General features: G+C 47.9%; 1 protein-coding gene across 2 annotated transcripts in view; it reads right to left on the bottom strand.

Annotated features, from left to right (window-relative positions):
- RGP1 (RGP1 partner of RAB6A GEF complex) overlaps positions 1 to 17,944 on the bottom strand; it is a 163,934-nt gene that overhangs the window by 43,901 nt on the left and 102,089 nt on the right. For both annotated transcript variants that reach the window (XM_085627710.1, XM_085627712.1), the window contains 2 exons: positions 4,516 to 4,662; positions 2,929 to 3,056 (listed from right to left, as the gene is read on the bottom strand). In XM_085627710.1, coding sequence (XP_085483836.1) covers positions 2,929 to 3,056; positions 4,516 to 4,662 — 275 coding nt within the window. The remainder of the gene's footprint in view (positions 1 to 2,928; positions 3,057 to 4,515; positions 4,663 to 17,944) is intronic.

Raw genomic sequence — 17,944 nt, 5'->3', positions numbered from 1 at the left:
GCGGCCGCATCGGATGGATCATCCATCCGGAAGTTAAAATCTCCGGCCACGATGCAATGTTCTGCTTTCAAGGCCAGTCCCAGTAAAACGTGCCTTTTTCTGTACCCCTCTTATGTCTTTCTGCACCTTTTTAGCCTCCTTCATCACCTCTGTCCCTTCTTTCTGCACTTCTTTTGTTTCTTTCTGCACTTATCTTGCTTCTTTCTGCCCCCCTATTGCCTCTTTCGACACCTCTCTTGCTTCAGTCTTCCCACCTGTATCTCCTTTCTGCACCCCTTTTGCTTGTTTCAGCAACTCTCTTGCATCTTTCTGCAGTTCTCTTGCCTCCTTCTGCACCTCACTTGCCTCTTTTTGCACCTCTGTTGGTTCTTTTGCACTGCTCTTGATTCTTTCTGCACCTCTCTTGCAAATTTCAGCACACCTCTTGCCTCTTTCTCCACCCCTTTTACCTGTTTTGCACCTCTCTTGCCTCTGTCTGCACCTCTGTTACATCTTTCTGTACCTATTTTGCAGGTTTCCACAACTCTCTTGTCTCTGTTGCTTCCTTCTGCACCCCTGTTGCTTCATTCTGCACTACCCATGCTTCTTTCTACTCCTCGGTTGCTTCTTTCAGCAATTCTCTTGCCTCTTTCTGCACTTCTCTTCCTTCTTTTTGCACCGCTTTTGCCTCTTTTTGCACCTCTATTGGTTCTTTCTGCACTGCTCTCGCTTCTTCCTGCACCCCACTTGCCTCTTTCTGTACTTCTCTTGCTTCTTTCTACACCTCTGTTGCTTCTTTTAGCAATTCTCTTGCCTCTTTCTGCACCTTTCTTTGCCTTTCTAGACATCTGCTGCCACTTTCTGCATTTCTCTTGCTTCTTTCTGTGCCTTTCTTCCTCTTTCTTCACATGTCCTACCTTTGTAGTCATAGTTAGAAATTATCATCTAAACCTCCTTTGAAATTCACTGAAAAAAACACAGGTCTCAGGGACGTTATAGTTAGAAATTAGCATTGAAAGAACCATTGAAATTCACTGAAAAAAAACACAGGTTTCAGGGACGTTCTAGTTAGAAATTAGCATTTAAAAAACCTTTGAAATTCACTGAAAAAAACATACGTTTTAGTGGCGTTATAGTTAGTTGGACATTTCACTCGTACAAAACCAGTGAAATTCGGCCGTTATAGTTAGTTCAGCTAACTATAACTCTCGCCCCTGCAATGCACTGCTGATGACGTCACATATTACATCATTCATGACGTGATCAGTGACATCACTGATGGCATCACTGATGACATCTCAAATGACATCACTGCACTCGTGGCAGCCACCAAACATTTAAGGGCTATTGATTGACGATGTCTGGGGGCAGTACACACACGCGCACACACACACACACACACACACACCTTGACCAGGTTACACTGATCTGACACTGGACTCCCAGCTCAGGAAAAAACATAAAGGCTGCACTTGGTTGGCTCTGGGTTACTTCCTGTGCCCCCAAAACATTATGAATACAGAATCATATGTGCCCAATAAGTTGTACATTGTTTGGACAGCCAGAGGACCCCGTGGACATGTGCTGAGCAAACACGCCACCAGGAAGGCTTCCTGGTGTCACCTGATGACTAAAGCTTAGCAGAGTAGCTGTGAGGGTGGATCAGTTTGTCCTTATTTAGGAAGGATCAGCAAATTGATCAGAGCATGTCACAAGGAGCTAAAGAAGAAGACTCTGTAGATACAGTTCAGCTGCCCGGGTCATGGAACAGTCAAGACAATTTTCCTCAAGTGAAGGGATAAACGTGCACCGTTCCCAGCCCTCCACTAACCTACAATGTTCCCTTTATTGCTTCCATCATCATCCCAAGACAGATGAGTGTTAATGCAGGCTTATTGTCCATTGAGTACCCCAGTCATTGGAAATATTTGAACATCACTAGTAGCTTCAAATGTGTGGGTTGCTCAAGGCGAGTACCCTCCGAGGACTTCATAGCGCATGCCAGTAAAAACTAACACCTGCCCCTTTCAACCAAATGGGGCCTTAATTGTTTTTAAAATACCAAATTAGGTCTTGTCCAGTAACTGGACTCCTGCCACCATTAACATGTACACAGATATTCTGAAGAAATGCTGAAAATGAAGTGTACCACTGATACAGTGGGTGAGATCCTTGCTGTTTTGGGGAGTTGTTTTTTTGGGTTCAGTGACTTCTTACTGTTTTTATTTTGGTGACTGGAAAATAGGCAGCTGGGGTTTCAACCCACTGAGCTATCCAGTCTTGCATCCAGAGCCGCAGCCACTGAAAAAGAAAGATAGACGTAACAGAAGTTTTGAAGGGGCTGTTAGGAAACGATTCAATGAGTCGCAAAGTTTCCCAGAAGGTATTCCTATGAGCCACGGGACAATGGCACAGGAGACTAACTAGAAACAAACCTTGGGGTTCGTACCTACTGATTTTCTCTGTGCATTTTATTCTACCAGCTCTTTTTACTTACTTATAAATATAATTGTTAGATTTATTTGGCATTGGCTGGATTTTTAGCGTATAGGATGTTTTCTACTGCATCATGTTGTATCTGTAATTCTAACCTGCCACCACATTTTAGCCCAAGCCTGGACTGCACTACTTTACTGATCCGGGTGAGTCATGTGCCTGAAGTGAATCGCCTAAACTTCCAGCAGGAGTGCACAAGTACCAGTGGCCTTTAGACATCAGCAATAAATAACAAATCACCTGGTTACTACCCAGCAACCCTTGATGGTCCCAGAACCCCAAGAAACAGCCTCATGCCTAAGACCTGCAATCACAACCTGCAATTACAGAGAAAATATATGCAACATTTGAGTCAGTCAGGTGAGTTTGCCACAAAACAAGGAAAGGACGCCGATTTATAAGACAGGTGAGGTTGGACAGAAGGTCTGCAGAGGAGAGACTGACTGCACTTACCTGTAGGCAGGGAATGTCTCCTTCGAAGAAGTTGAAGGTCCCAATGACATCTTCTCCAATCTTATATACGGTCTTAAAAATGCAAAATGTGCCAACTTTCCCACGACTGTTACTGATGTTATAGAGATCTGCAGTGAAAAGGTATGGCATGGAGTCAGAACAACCAACATCCTCCTCAAAACCGCTCCCTTCCATCCAACCAAAGAGCTCTTACAGACTCCGAAGCATTGCTGAGGGTGTGTGCATGTCTGTTCAGTACAAGAAGCAGCACATTGGCTACAACATTGATCTTAGGATGCAAACCACCACTAGCATATTCATTACCAATAGCAACTGTCAATATTCTAGGCACCGTGAAAGAATGAAAGAAGAGCCATCTATCCCACATAATGTGTGTTATTCACCTGTGACTACTATAGCTCCTACCTAAAGCAGTGCAGGAGCTGCCTGAAGGCAGGACCTACCCTCCCTAAAGCAGTGCAGGAGCTGTATCGAGGCAGTACCTACCCTCCCTAAAGCAGTGCGGGAGCTGCCTCTAGGCAGTACCTACCCTCCCTAAAACAGTGCGGGAGCTGCCTCGAGGCAGTACCTACCCTCCCTAAAGCAGTGCAGGAGCTGCCTCTAGGCAGTACCTACCCTCCCTAAAACAGTGAGGGAGTTGCCTCGAGGCAGTACCTACCCTCCCTAAAGCAGTGCGGGAGCTGCCTCGAGGCAGTACCTATCCTCCCTAAAACAGTGAGGGAGCTGCCTCGAGGCAGTACCTACCCTCCCTAAAGCAGTGCGGGAGCTGCCAGGAGGCAGCACCTACCATCCCTAAAGTTGTGTGGGAGCTGCCTCGAGACAGCACCTACCCTCCCTAAAGAAGTGCGGGAGCTGCCTCGATGCAGAACATACCCTCCCTAAAACAGTGAGGGAGCTGCCCTGAGGCAGTACATACCCTCCATAAAACAGTGAGGGAGCCGCCTCGAGGCAGTACCTACCCTCCCTAAAGCAGTGCAGGAGCTGCTTCGAGGCAGTACCTACCCTCCCTAAAGTAGTGCGGGAGCTGCCTTGAGGCAGTACCTACCCTCCCTAAAGCTGTGCGGGAGTTGCCTCGAGGCAGTACCTACCATCCCTAAAGCAGTGCGGGAGCTGCCTCGAGGCAGGACCTACCCTCCCTAAAGAAGTGCAGGAGCTGCTCTGAGGCAGTACCTACCCTCCCTAAAGAAGTGCTGGAGCTGCCTGGAGGCAGTACCTACCCTCCCTAAAGAAGTGCTGGAGCTGCCTCGAGGCAGTACCTACCCTCCCTAAAGCTGTGCGGGAGCTGCCGCGAGGCAGTACCTACCCTCTCTAAAGCAGTGAGGGAGCTGCCTCAATGCAGTACAAACCCTTGCTTTCAGACAAACAGATACTTGTAAAACATGGACAGAAAAATCATTTAAAAACACCCACCTTAAAGCAAAGTCTGGTTTCCTCCTGACAACGATCTACCTATAAGATGTCTGCCTTCCATTTAAGAATGAACAGTGGCCCGCTACCCAGCTCTGCTCTTGGAATTCAGGATGCCTTTTTTCCACCCCTAGCCCAGGGGGTAGTATTACAACTTACGGAGACTGCGCCTCGATGTTGCCACCATCAGCAGCTCGGTGGCAAGATCCACAACTCTGGAGTCCTTCTTTACTCCCTCTTCTTCCTCAAGGAAGGGGTTGGAGGGAGCCACTTCCTCATCCTGTGGAAACTGATAGTCCTTCAGCCCTGGGGAGAGAAGGAAGCCAGCTGACAAGGGTACTGGATAACAAGCACCCCTGATTCACAGCCCTTGGCAGTGCAAGCTCAGAACGAGGACTGATACAAGAGTACAGCAATGACCAGCCTCGTACAAAAAAGGACACGCAAAATATAAGGCACTTACCGATTCCATTCCTGGCCAGCTCCGTGGGACTCTTTCTAGGTCAAGGGCCATTGTAACCAGATATAATCAGAAACATCAGGCACTTTAATCATGCTTAGATCACCAACAAAGGAAAAAAGATTATTGGAGAGAATAGCAGAGTATATCTCAGCCTTCAGAAAACGCAGAGGGTAGACATCCATCCAGACTCAAGTGATTGGTTCTTTTCTTACCCTATTCAAACTCAACAAAACCAAGCAATCTTGCAAAACTCAGCGGACTGTACGTACCACCAAAACACGCCATCAGAGCACATTGTTTTTCTACTGACTAGAGGGTGTCAACAAAGAACACGATCTGAAGCAGAGGCTTGAATATAGTTTGTTTAAACAAAGCAAAGTCCAGACCATAGAATGACTGTTCAGAAAATAGTCTCATGCTTATGCAATAGTTAACCCCGAAGTTGTGGCTGTGTGCTCAGTGCAACCTAGTGAGTACATATAACGGCTACGGGACGGAATGTTCAGCAAATTTCCAAATTTAAAAAGGGAAGTGGATTAATGAAAGTGTCAATATGTGACCAATAAGAGGGGTGTTAGAGCAGACATGCTACAGTCTGCGAAAGGAAGAGACCTGGCACAACAAAAAACATATGATGCACTGTAGCTATCAGATAGTCCAATAAAAGGCTTGATGCTTGATCATGAACATAAATATATAGTCTTGACTGTGTTTTTACAGAGAAGAGGGAAGGGACAGACCCAGAAAAATAGAGTTGAAGAGTTTGGTGGTTAGGACCTCTCCACAAGATGATGGCGAGCTCTTCAAGGAGAGTGCCAGAAAAATAGGTGAGTGCCTGGTTAAGAGCTTTTTTAGTTAGTGGGTCAGGCACATTTTATTTTACAATAACCCCCTGCACTGCCAAGTTTGTTGTGAAGTCAAATTGATAGTTCGAGATTACTGGCATCAAAAGTGATGCATTAAGCCTCTGGTGAAGCAAGAGCCAAAGCAGGTCTACGATACCTGGCATCGAAAGAGATGCATCCAAGCCTCGGGTGAAGCAAGAGCCAGAGCAGGTCAATTATGACTGACATCAAAAGTGGTGAATCTAAGCCTCTGGTGAAGCAAGAGCCAAAGCAGGTCTATGATAACAGACATCGAAAGCGATGTGTCCGGTCACTGGTGAAGCAAGAGCCAAAGCAGGTCTATGATAACTGACATCGAAAGCGATGTGTCCGGTCACTGGTGAAGCAAGAGCCAAAGCAGGTCTATGATAACTGACATCGAAAGCGATGCATCCAAGCCTCTGGTGAAGCAAGAGCCAAAGCAGGTCTATGATAACAGACAACGAAAGCGATGTGTCTGGTTATTGGTGAAACAAGACCCAAAGTAGGTCTATAACTGGCATCGAAAGAGATGCGTCCAAGCCTCGGGTGAAGCAAGAGCCAAAGCAGGTAAATTATGACTGACATCAAAAGTGGTGAATCTAAGCCTCTGGTGAAGCAAGAGCCAAAGCAGGTCTATGATAACAGACATCGAAAGCGATGTGTCCGGTCACTGGTGAAGCAAGAGCCAAAGCAGGTCTATGATAACAGACATCGAAAGCGATGTGTCTGGTCACTGGTGAAGCAAGAGCCAAAGCAGGTCTATAATAACTGACATCGAAAGCGAAGTGTCTGGTCACTGGTGAAGCAAGCGCCAAAGCAGGTCTATGATAACAGACATCGAAAGCGATGTGTCTGGTTATTGGTGAAACAAGACCCAAAGTAGGTCTATAACTGGCATCGAAAGTGATGCGTCCAAGCCTCTGGTGAAGCAAGAGCCAAAGCAGGTCTATAATAACAGACATCGAAAGCGATGTGTCTGGTTATTGGTGAAGCAACAGCCAAAGCAGGTCTATGATAACTGGCATCGAAAGTGATGCGTCCAAGCCTCTGGTGAAGCAAGAGCCAAAGCAGGTCTATGATGACTGGCATCGAAAAGCAATGTGTCTGGTCTCTGGTGAAGCAAGAGCCAAAGGAAGTCTATGATAACCATGGATGATTGGGAAGACCAGCCAATATGGCTCTCCGTATGTCAACATGTCAGACCAAAGTTTGAATCACAGTTCAGAGGAGCTCTGCTGGAATCTGTGGTTTTGCCATCCAAAAGATATCCACCTAGTACAGGCCAAAGACTACCAGTTTTGAGGTTGCATAGTTAAATGTGGACCAAGGAAGAAGTTCATGGACCTGGAAGGAGTTAATTCCAAGCGAGATTGTAATACACTTATTTACTGATTTCAAGTGAGCCAAGATTCAGTGTGTGGGCAGAAGAGTTTCAATGCAGCAGGAGGATTGCGGTCAAAACAGTTTTTCATTTCTGAGAGGAAATATAATTCCAGATTTCTAGTGCATTCAATAAAAGCGCAAAATCTGAAATGCAAACGCCATATGAAACGCTTAATTGGTGATCATCAGCACTCTGGTGTTTTGTAATGTCCCGGTTGCCCATTACAGACCCCAGAGACTCCATGTGAAGGCTAAAGAGAGCAGAAGATACGACCAACCTCTGGGACAGCCCATGAGCAAAAGGAGGGGACCTAGACACTTAGATCATCATAAATATGAATCCATTTCTGAAGACAGAATGAATTCTGAACTCTCCCACGTTAGACACAGATCAGGACCACACAATTTATGATACAGAATGTTGACCCAAAGGAACTAGCATAGACGCATCGCTACCATTCAGAATCTCAAAGGCATTTTCCATCACCTTGAGAGCAGGTGTTTATGGATGCACTCTGCTTTGAAACCAGACTCCTACGAAACTAGCTGGTTAGTGTTCAATAATTATAGATGATTTGCTGCTAGATAGCAACTGCGCTTGCAATCAAAGGATGTTTGAACTAGGATGAGGCCATGCAAGTTCGAAGAACAAAATCAGACTTTTTTTGGACCAAGGAGTGATTGGTATGGGCGAAAGTGAAGAGGACAATAATTCTCATGAGAGAGAAGCTCAGCTCATTTTCTCGAGAAGTAGGGGGTCCCACCTGATTCCGCCTTGTGTTAGGATATCATCAGCAACAAAATATGTAATTAGGAGTAGCAGATAAAGATACATTTACTGAAACCAGACAAGAGTGCTTTTGAGTGGGCTTAACATTTGAGGATGTATTCATTTTACTTCATTAATATCACCTGCAAAGAAGTCAACTACACGGACAACCTTCTCTGGAGAGTAGGCAAAGATACATTCGCAAGGGTATTAAGGTAAAGTTTAATAGTAAAAGATGGGACTCTTCCCTGTGATTCAACAAATCTGGGAGCTTCTATTGACTGGGTATCTCCCTGTCTTTTGTGAAACACCATGGAATATACGTGTAAGTGGGAGAAAAACACTTTGATGACAGGTCAAGAAGTTAGATGATTTTCAAGTTTTTTTGTTGAAAAAATATCAGCATGATTTTATAAATATTAAATACTGATTCTGTTAAGAAGCTTCTGAGATAGAAAGTTTTTTAGTTTAAATATGTGGAATTTTACAATTTTGAGGATTTCAGTTTACTCTTGAAGTAGAAATTTAGAAGTACAGAAAAATAAATGCACGCTAAAATAAAAATATACAACTATATTCCACTGTCCTAAGGCATATCCCCTCTCGGCCCCTGCCGCCTGCAGCACCGAATAAACGTAAAATGATTTGCTGCAGTCCTTCCAGCAGCTCCTGCATGTTGGATACACAAGTAAGCAACAAATGTACAGGTGGGAAAGGGACATCTCATAATCAGCTTGTCTGATTACCGCTTGTAAGAAAGTGGCTCTGTATATACTGTTCCCAAATAGGTACAGTGTGCACAGAGTCCACAGTCCCCAGAGGTTTGGAAGAGGCTAAAGTTAGATATAACCTTACTCTCTAAAGTGGTAGCTAGGTCGAGCAGTATGGCAGTACCAGAGGACAGTGTAAAGCATTTGTTGTACACACTCAGTCAGCAATGGTCTCACACACTCAAGAACTGAACTCTAGGCCAATGGTTTTTGTATAAAAATATATAGTTGTTTTATTTGAGAACCAACAATAGGCATCAAAATATACTTTCTCACAATGAGATGCTTTAGATAAATGCTTTTCAAAAGGCAATAGACTTTTGAATATAACAGTTACAGTGGTTGCAATAGGCAACACAATTTCAAACACAATAATACATTGAGCTCAATGGGAATTTCTAGATAAATGCAATTAGTTACTTTAAGAATTACTTTTTCTAACGACAGGACTGGATCCTGGATTCAGTCCTGGGACATTTCCTGTAAACAATTGAGTAAACGCGTTTTGGTTACAGTTGTGATTTGTAAGCAGTATTTTTGTATTTTAAAAGTTGACACTTAGAAACTTTTTCACATAGAATCACCAATGTTATCCTCTGGGAGGAAATTCACTTAGCAGGTAAGTGTGGTTATGGTTACTTTTTCTAACTCAGTGGTGAATCCTGGATCCAGCACTGGTGCATCACCTGTAAACAACTGAAAGAATCTGTTTTGGTTATACAGGCAATTTTTAACGAATATTTGTGAGTTTGTAAAATCGACACTTAGAAACTTTTTCAGCAAAAGCCAGGCAATGTTATCCTATGGAAGGAAATTCAAATTACAGGTAAAGTATGTTCTTGTTACTTTTGTAATCCAGTGCTGGGCTCCTAGGTTCAGCACTGGGACATCTATCTAAAACAGGTAAGTAATTACGTTTTCACAGTTGGTGCGATTTTTAAAGAATATTTGTAGTTTGCAAAAATAGACACAGAAGAAATTTCACAGAAAAATAGTCAATGGTTTCCTATGGAAGAAAATTGGGTTAGCAGTAAGTATGGTAGAAATTACTTTTCAGGGTCAGTGCTGGGCACCAAGATCCAGCACTGAGATCTCTTCTGGTAGCAGGTGGGTATTTGCGTTTTCGTTTTTCGGTTGATTATAGGTGAATATTTTAAAGTTTAGAAACTCCACACTAAAAAGAATTTCCAAATGAACCCAGTCAATGTTACCCTATGGAAGAAAAGAGTTATCGGCTTTTGGGTACGTACTCCACTGGCAGAGTTAAGGTTCTGGGCATAGACTCAAGGGTCTCCCAGGGTCAGGTAAGTACAGTTGTTACACCCTCAGCGGCACAGGGGCAGCCGGGTGCAGTGAGTTAGGCCCAATGTTATCCTATGGGAGGCAGGGGGCCCTTGGTTGGTGGTTGCTGGCTAGCAGGTCACGCGGCTGTGGGAGCTGGGCTCCTGGTCACTTGCTCAGGGCAAATGGGGAAGTAGATTAGAGTGGAGGTTGCACTGCCAGGAGCACTCGGGCGGCTGGGTGCATGGTGCTTTTGAGCCGTCGGGCGCTCAATGGATTGCAATGGAGAAGCTCAAGAACGAACAAAGGCTGCAAGATCGGGGACGAAGATTCTTCAGGTGCGACCACCACTTCGAGAGGTAAGCTGTGTAGTTGGAGGATAGGTAGGCACCCAGGAGTTGGGCACAGGGGGCCGCAGAGCGCCGGGTGCAGGGGTGCCTTTTGGTGTCGGGAAATCTTACTCTCTGCTGGTCGCGGTTGGAGGGGTTGATGGTTCTGAGGCTGCAGGCGGCATTAGGAGCGTCGAGGTGGGTCCTTGGGTGCTGGATTCGGGGTAACAGTCGCCGGGGGGACGTCCTCGTGGTCTTTGTTCACTCCAGCACAGGCCAGGCTTGGCGGGTGCAGAGTGTGCAGGGTTCGTGGTTCCGGGCTGATGCCAGGGGTCAGTTACTTGCTTTGAGCAGAACCACTGCTCGTGGGAGTCCCAGGTAGTCAGAGTCACAAGGCAGTCAGGTCCTCTGGGGTTTTTGAGGTTGCTGACCACTGGAGATGCCGGGGTTTAGCAGGAGCAGGTTCGAGGGTCGACAGGCCGGTAGGGCTGGGGCCAAGTCAGTTGGTGTCGTCCTCTTCTTAGCAGCTGCACGGCAGGCCTTCTTGATCTTCTTGCTGGTTTCGGATCGGGATCTCCGGAAGAAAGGTTCAGGGTGCCCCTAAATACTAAATTTAGGGTTGTTACAGGTGGGTAAAGGGCAGGGACCCATAGGGCCCCTCCCTGGGGTGGTAACACCCCCTATCCTGCCACTCTCCTGTGGGAGGGGGGCAGTAGCCTAGTCCCGATTGGGCAGGGCTTCCCATCTTCAAGATGGCGAGAGCCCGGAGATGTGCTTCACCTCGCCTCCCCCACCTGAGGGGTGGGGTTGGCAGAGGCTGTCACACCCCCTTTCCTTCCTTGGGGTGTCCGGCCATTCTTCCCGCCAGAGTAGGGGTCAAAACTGGTATGGGCCAGTTGCTGAGTACAGCAAGTGGCCTGGAGAAGCTCACAAAGGCAGCATGCCTTTGAAGCTTCCCCCTGCCCATCCTGGGGGAGAAGACCTAGCACCTCGCCCAGGATGTGCATTGTTGCAGGCCCAGGAGAGCGGATGGCTCTCTACCCAGGGGTCAAGCAACATGTCGGCTGTGTGGCTGCCTAGGCAGCCCCTCAGACAAGACGTGGATTTTAGGTTAGGTTCAGGGGGCATCTCTAAGATGCCCTCTCTCGTGCATTGTACATTAAATACCACGATGGCATCCGTGCGGGTTTAATGTGCTGAGAAGTTTGATACCAATCTTCTCAGGCTTCAGTGTAGCCATCATGGTGCTGTGGAGTTCGTGTTGACGATCTCCTAGCACCATATACTCTTAAATGGCAGCACTGCACTTACAGTGCCCAGGAATGGACCTGGGTACTGTAGGGCCACAGGGCTCATGCACCAGTACCCACACCACTGGCATAGGGCACCCAGCTAGAGGGGTGGCTGATGTATGCCAGGGCAGTGTGTGTTGTGGGCATGGCACACAGGGATGTGTGCCATGTCGACTCTCTGTTTGGTTCTGTACCCAGACACTTAGCCTGCAAGCGCAGTGTGTGTGTGTGTGTCAGGGTACAAGGCCCCTAGGGGTGGCACAATAAGTGCTGCAGCCTTTAGGGGTCTTCTCTGGTCACAAGGCCCTGGGTACCTAGTGTACCAGTTACCAGGGGCTGACATGTAGTCAGAGATGTCAATTGGGTTTAGGCTTCAACACAGTTTTAGGGAAGGAACATAGGTCCTGGGTACCTGATTGGCAGGAGCCCAGGGAACACTCAGCCAAAGTACATCAGCAATTCAGCAAAAAAGTGGGGTATACCATGCAAGAAAGATGGCACTTTCTCACACCGCTTCAATCAAGCAGAAAGAGAGAGGTGTCGTCCAATGCTTTGCATCGGTCTACCGCAAGGTCGCAAATTGAAACTCAATGAATTCTAGACATAAATGAAAGATCTTCCCTAATATTAAAGATTGTGCCAGACAAGAATGCTAAAGCCGTCTAATAAACATCCTACCGTCATCCACTAATACATGCAATGACACATACAGTTCTAATAGTTGAAAGAACAGAACTACAGCTACAGAACATTAGGAGAAAAGACTACATGTAAATACAGAATACAGAACAAATTAAAAAAACATGCACTTGTGCCAGTGAAGGAGTACTCTTAGATCATAGTTAGGCTTTCCTGTTTTCAGTTTCTATTTTTGGTAAATTCTGGTGGGGTTTTTTCAGTTTTTTAACTACCTTAAAAATATAGTGGATATCAGTGGTTACACATTTTCGCGCCATTAAAAACAACAGAAACAGTGTTTTTTCCAGTGTTTATGGAATTTTAATTGAACTTTAATGATTGCTTGCTTTCTGCACTGATAGTGCATGTGTATAGATCGAGTGTGCACAGGGTATATGAGGTCCAAATATTTTTTTACAAAACTTATTGTAGTACACCATTCAATACTTCTTTGGTCATGTACACTCAGGATTAGTTACTTACCTGTAATCCTAGTTCTCATCTAGGGGTATACTCATCAAAGTCAAAATCTATGAATAATCCCCGCCCATGTGCGGGATCCCGGAGCATATAGAAAATACATATATATATATACATATGTGAAAACATATACATGCAGCCTAAAAATGTTCAAAACATGGCAATGCTGTAAATTACTTATGTTTGCATAGTAGTGCCCCCTAACCCGCAAGGAAAAAAGGAAGCATCAGGCAAATTATAACACAGCACTGCTTTATTGTCATAAAGCAACTTGTAATTGTAAGCATTCGCCAGTAGGCTGCAGCAGAGTATCAAGAAACAAAGAAAACTGACACCTTGCCTTTAAGGCATTAGAGTAGGGGGACCGTGCCTTTAAGACCTGCATGAGACCCCCTGCTCCCATGATGCATTACAGGTGGCAGTTGGGCCAGTTCTTATTGGCGGTGCATCCGCACCTGAGTAGATCTGCATGCCATACATCACGTACTTAAAGAGAAACCATGCTCGTCCGGGGAGGTGGGTGGGTCGCTTATGACTTTGATGAGTGTACCCCTGGATGAGAACTAGGATTACAGGTAAGTAACTAATCCTTCTCATCCAGGGGATACTCATCAATAGTCATAATCTATGAATAGAGTAGCAAGCCCATACCCAAAGTCTCGCGGATGAGCACGACAGCATTTAAAACATACAGTAAAAACACATTTAGCATCACAGTTATGCAAACAGGTTCCTCAGAGAAGCCTGCCCCACCTGGGCGTCGGCCTGCGCGTCTGAATCTAGGCAATAATGGCGTGTAAAGGTATGAACTGAGCGCCATGTAGCCGCTTTGCAGATTTCAGACATGGGAACGTTGCGAAGGAGTGCAACAGTAGAAGCCTTCCCTCGAGTAGAGTGTGCTCTAGGTTTGCCCTGCAGAACTTTGTGGGACAGTTGGTAAGGCAAGGCTATACATGAGACAATCCATCTAGAGATGGACCTCTTGGCCGCAGCCAGCACGGTATTCGTGGGCCCATAGTTGACAAAGAGCCTATCCGACTTTCTTAGTGGAAGGGTCTTAGCCAGATAGAATTTCAAAACCCTCCGGAGGTCAAGAGAATGTAAGGCTCTCTCCGGGGGAGTGGATGGCTGAGGATAAAAGGTGGGCAAAGTGATCACCTGATTAATGTGGAAGTCTGAGACCACATTGGGCAGGAAGCTCGGATGAGTACGGAGCACCACCCTATTAGCATGAAACACCGTGTAAGGTTCCTTGCAGCAGAGGGCCTGAATTTCACTGACCCTACGGGCCGAAGTGATGGCTACTAAGAAGGCAGCCTTCCAGGTCAGATGCTGCAAAGACGCCTTATGAATTGGTTCAAAAGGGGCCCCCATTAGCTTAGAGAGAACGATGTTAAGTTCCCAGGAAGGAGAAGGAGACCTCACTGGAGGGTAAACTTTCTTAAGCCCTTCTAAGAAATCCTTTACCACTGGCATCTGGAAGAATGAGGTCTGGGTAGGAGACTTCCTATAGGCTGTAATAGCAGCTAAGTGTACTCTGATGGAAGAGTACTTTAACCCAGACTTCGCAAAGTACAGTAAGTAGGGGAGAATAACCTGTTCTTGACCCTGCATCGGATCAAGGGTGTTATCTCTACACCAAACGCAGAATCTCTTCCGCTTAAAGGCGTAAGACTTCCTAGTGGAGGGCCTCTTTGCCTCCCGGAGAATGTTCATACAGTCCGGAGGCAGATCTAAATGTCCGTATTGGATGAATTCAGGAGCCATGCCGTCAAGCTGAGGGAGGGAAGATGTCGATGAAACACCCTCCCCTTGTCCTTGGTCAGCAAGTTCGGTAGGCAAGGCAACCTCCTGTGTGGTACTTCCGACAGCTGGAGTAGATCCGGGTACCACCACTGACTGGGCCACTCCGGGGCTATTAGGATCATCCGAGTCCTGGCCCTGTAGAGTTTCTGTATCAAAGCCGGGATGAGAGGGAGAGGAGGAAAAGCGTAAAGCAATGTCCTCGACCAGCTGATCAAAAGTGCGTTCCCCTCCGACCCCCGTTGAGGGAACCTGGAGGCGAAGACGGGGCATTTTTTGTTTGCCGCGTCTGCGAAAAGATCCATGTCCGGTACGCTTCACAACCGGAAGATCTCTTGAGCGACGTCTTCGTTGAGCACCCAGTCGTGCGCTTCGACGAAGTCTCTGCTGAGGCCGTCTGCCTGCACGTTCAGGGTCCCCGGCAGGTGAACCGCGACGATCGCCAGGTTTCTCGCCAGAAACCATCTCCAGATGGACTGGGCTTCCAGAGACAGGACCCGCGATCTGGTGCCTCCTTGTTTGTTCAGATAGAACATAGTTGTGGTGTTGTCTGTCTGAACCTGAACATAGTTGGTCTGCAGGGATGGATACAGGGACTTGAGAGCTAGGTGGACTGCTCGTAGCTCCAAGAAGTTGATGTGATAAGTCTGTTCGATAGCGGACCAGAGACCTTGTACTTGCAGCTGGCCCATATGAGCACCCCAGCCCTGCATTGAGGCATCTGTGACCACTGTCTGTGTCGGAGGCGCCTGATGGAAAGGGACGCCGTGAAGCAGATGGGAGCGCTTCATCCACCCCCGGATGGAGTCTTTGGCAGCTTGATGAAGGGTGATGGGATCTTCCCAGCGGCCGGACCTCTGAGACCACTGATCCTCTAGGTCTTGTTGCAGAGGACGCATGTGCAGACGTGCATTGGGCACAATGTAAATGCACGAAGCCATCGACCCCAGGAGAGATGACACTTGTCTGGCTGTGGGAAATACCGTGCTGAGAAGCATGCGGCCTTTCTGAAGCATGGAGGATAACCTCTCCTCCGAAGGACACACGCTTGCGGAGTCTAGAGAGGCGCCCAGGTAGTGGATCCGCTGAGTGGGATTGAGGACCGACTTCTTGTAGATGACCTGGAGGCCCAGCGAGTGCAGAAGGTTGAGGCAAAACGAAAGATGACTCTGGAGTCGAGCAGGAGTGGAACTCTTCAAGAGCCAGTCGTCAAGATAGGGGTAGACGAATATCTTCCGCTTGCGGAGAAAAGCAGCTACCACCGCCATGCACTTTGAGAAAGTTCGTGGTGCGGATTTGAGGCCGAATGGCAGAACCCTGTATTGATAATGCCGGCGAGAGATCTGAAATCTGAGAAACTTTCGATGTTTCGCTGAGACAGGAATGTGGAAGTATGCATCCTGTAAGTCGATGGCACACATCCAGTCCCACTGGTGGAGATGTGGGAAGATCTGGTGCAGTGCCAGCATTCTGAATTTCTCTCTTTTGACGAATCCGTTGAACAGGAGGAGATCGAGGATGGGTCTGTACTCTCTGACCGCTCCTCGTTTCGTAACAAGAAAATACCGGGAGTACACTCCTAGATTTCTTTGCCTGGTTGGAACCTCCTCTATGGCGTTCTTGGAGAGGAGAGTGGCAACTTCGTCCTTTAAAAGTTGGTTTTGGATGGGAGGGGGTGGCTGCCTCGATGGAGGTACCTGAGAAGGGGGAGATTTGAACCTCAGCAAGTAGCCATGCGCTACAATATTCAACACCCATCTGTCGTTTGTAATGGCTTTCCACTCTGTCAGGTGAACGGTGATACTTCCTCCCACCGGAGTGGCGAACGAGAGCGGAGGAAGTAAGATTTCACTGTTTCGCGGGCTGTTTGGTAGAGGACTGTTGTTGCTTCGCATTTCCTCTTCCTCTGCCCCGACCCCTTTGCTGAAACTGGGACCTCTGTTGATTCTGGGAGGACCATTGGGGCGTTGGAACGCGCTGGTGAAAGGCACGTTTGTCGCCCTGGCGAAAACGCTTTCGGAATTCTTTGCGTTTTTCCAGCCCCACAGCCTTCACGGTGTCCAACTCTGCCTTCATCTTGCTCATTTGGTCATCCGCATGAGCTCCAAATAATGATGATCCGTTAAAGGGCAGATTGAGAATTCTCTTTTGTGCTGCAGGCTTGAGGCCCGTTAGTCTCAGCCAGGCCGAACGCCGAGAGCAGACGCCCTGCGAGTAGCCATGCGCGGCAAGGTCCGAGGCATCAGCCGCTGCGCTGATGATTTGATTGGCCACCAGTCTGCCTTCTTGTAGGATCTCTGTGAAGTCCCGCCTGTCTTCTCTAGGCAGCTTCTCCGCGAATCTGGCGAGGGAATCCCACAGGGAACGATCATACCACCCCAGCAGAGCTGAAGCGCTAGCCACCTTCATGTGCGAGGCAGAAGTGTTGCACATTTTCCTGCCGTAGGAATCCATCAGCTTGCTGTCCTTCTCAGGGGGGACAGAAGAAGACACGGAGGTCGAGTGGGACTTCATAGCTGCTGCCACGATCACAGAGTCCGCTGGCGGGTCCGCCCTCAAGAACAAAGGATCCTCGGCTGGAGCCTTATACTTCTTCGCTATACTTAACGGAACCGAGCCCGCCATAGCCGGAGTGAGGAACGTGGCCATAGCTGGGTCCAACAATCCTGGCACCAAAGGGAGCAGAGGTCTGGGAGCCGACCGATGATGCAAAGTGTCAAAGATCACTGAAGTGGGTGCCTGAGGGATGTGCAGCGCGATGTTCAATTTCTGCGCCCCTCTACCCAGGACGTCTGAGAAGGTAGCGATGTCATCCACCGGGGACACTCGCGATGGAGGTGTAGAGGAAAAAGTAGGAGAGTAGTCCCAGACTGAGGACCTTGTGGATGAAGTCCCAGTGGGCGACCTGGTGCGTCTCCTCTTGTGAGAGCGTTCGCTATGGTGAGCCCTTGACCTTGAGCTGCGCTGTGACGGAGATCTTGGACGTCTGTGCGCGGAGCGGCGGTCCCTGGAACGAGACCGGCGGGGAGTAGGTGGCCTTGGATCCCTTGGAGGAGACTTACTCCTGCGCGGTGGAGAATACCTGCGGGAGTAGTCCGATCCAGGACTTCGACATGTGCCAGCGCCCACATCCCGCAACCAGCGAGGTGACAGTCTGAACCTCTCTGGAGACTTGGGTGAGCCTTCCGGAGATATTTGCACGATGTGCAGTCCCGGAGATGATGACTGCTCTCCTGGAGATCGAGACCTCTCCGCGGGAGCTCCAGCTGTACCCTTTGACGTCGAATTCCTCGACGTCGACGACGTCTGCGTCACCATCGGCAAGCGTGGGGTATGGCCTTCTGGCCTCGACGGCGGTCTCGACGCCGATCGCGGAGACCTCGATGTCGATATCCTCTTCTCCGGCACCTGACGTCGACTGGATGACCTTGACGTCGGCCTTGCATGCCGTCGACTGGGTGACTTCGACCTCTC

Source organism: Triturus cristatus, chromosome 2_1 (genome assembly GCF_964204655.1).
Source record: "Triturus cristatus chromosome 2_1, aTriCri1.1, whole genome shotgun sequence".
NCBI classification, from domain to species: domain Eukaryota; kingdom Metazoa; phylum Chordata; class Amphibia; order Caudata; family Salamandridae; genus Triturus; species Triturus cristatus.
Note: the sequence above shows the minus strand (reverse complement) of the source record. Positions and strands in the feature narration are given on the sequence as shown.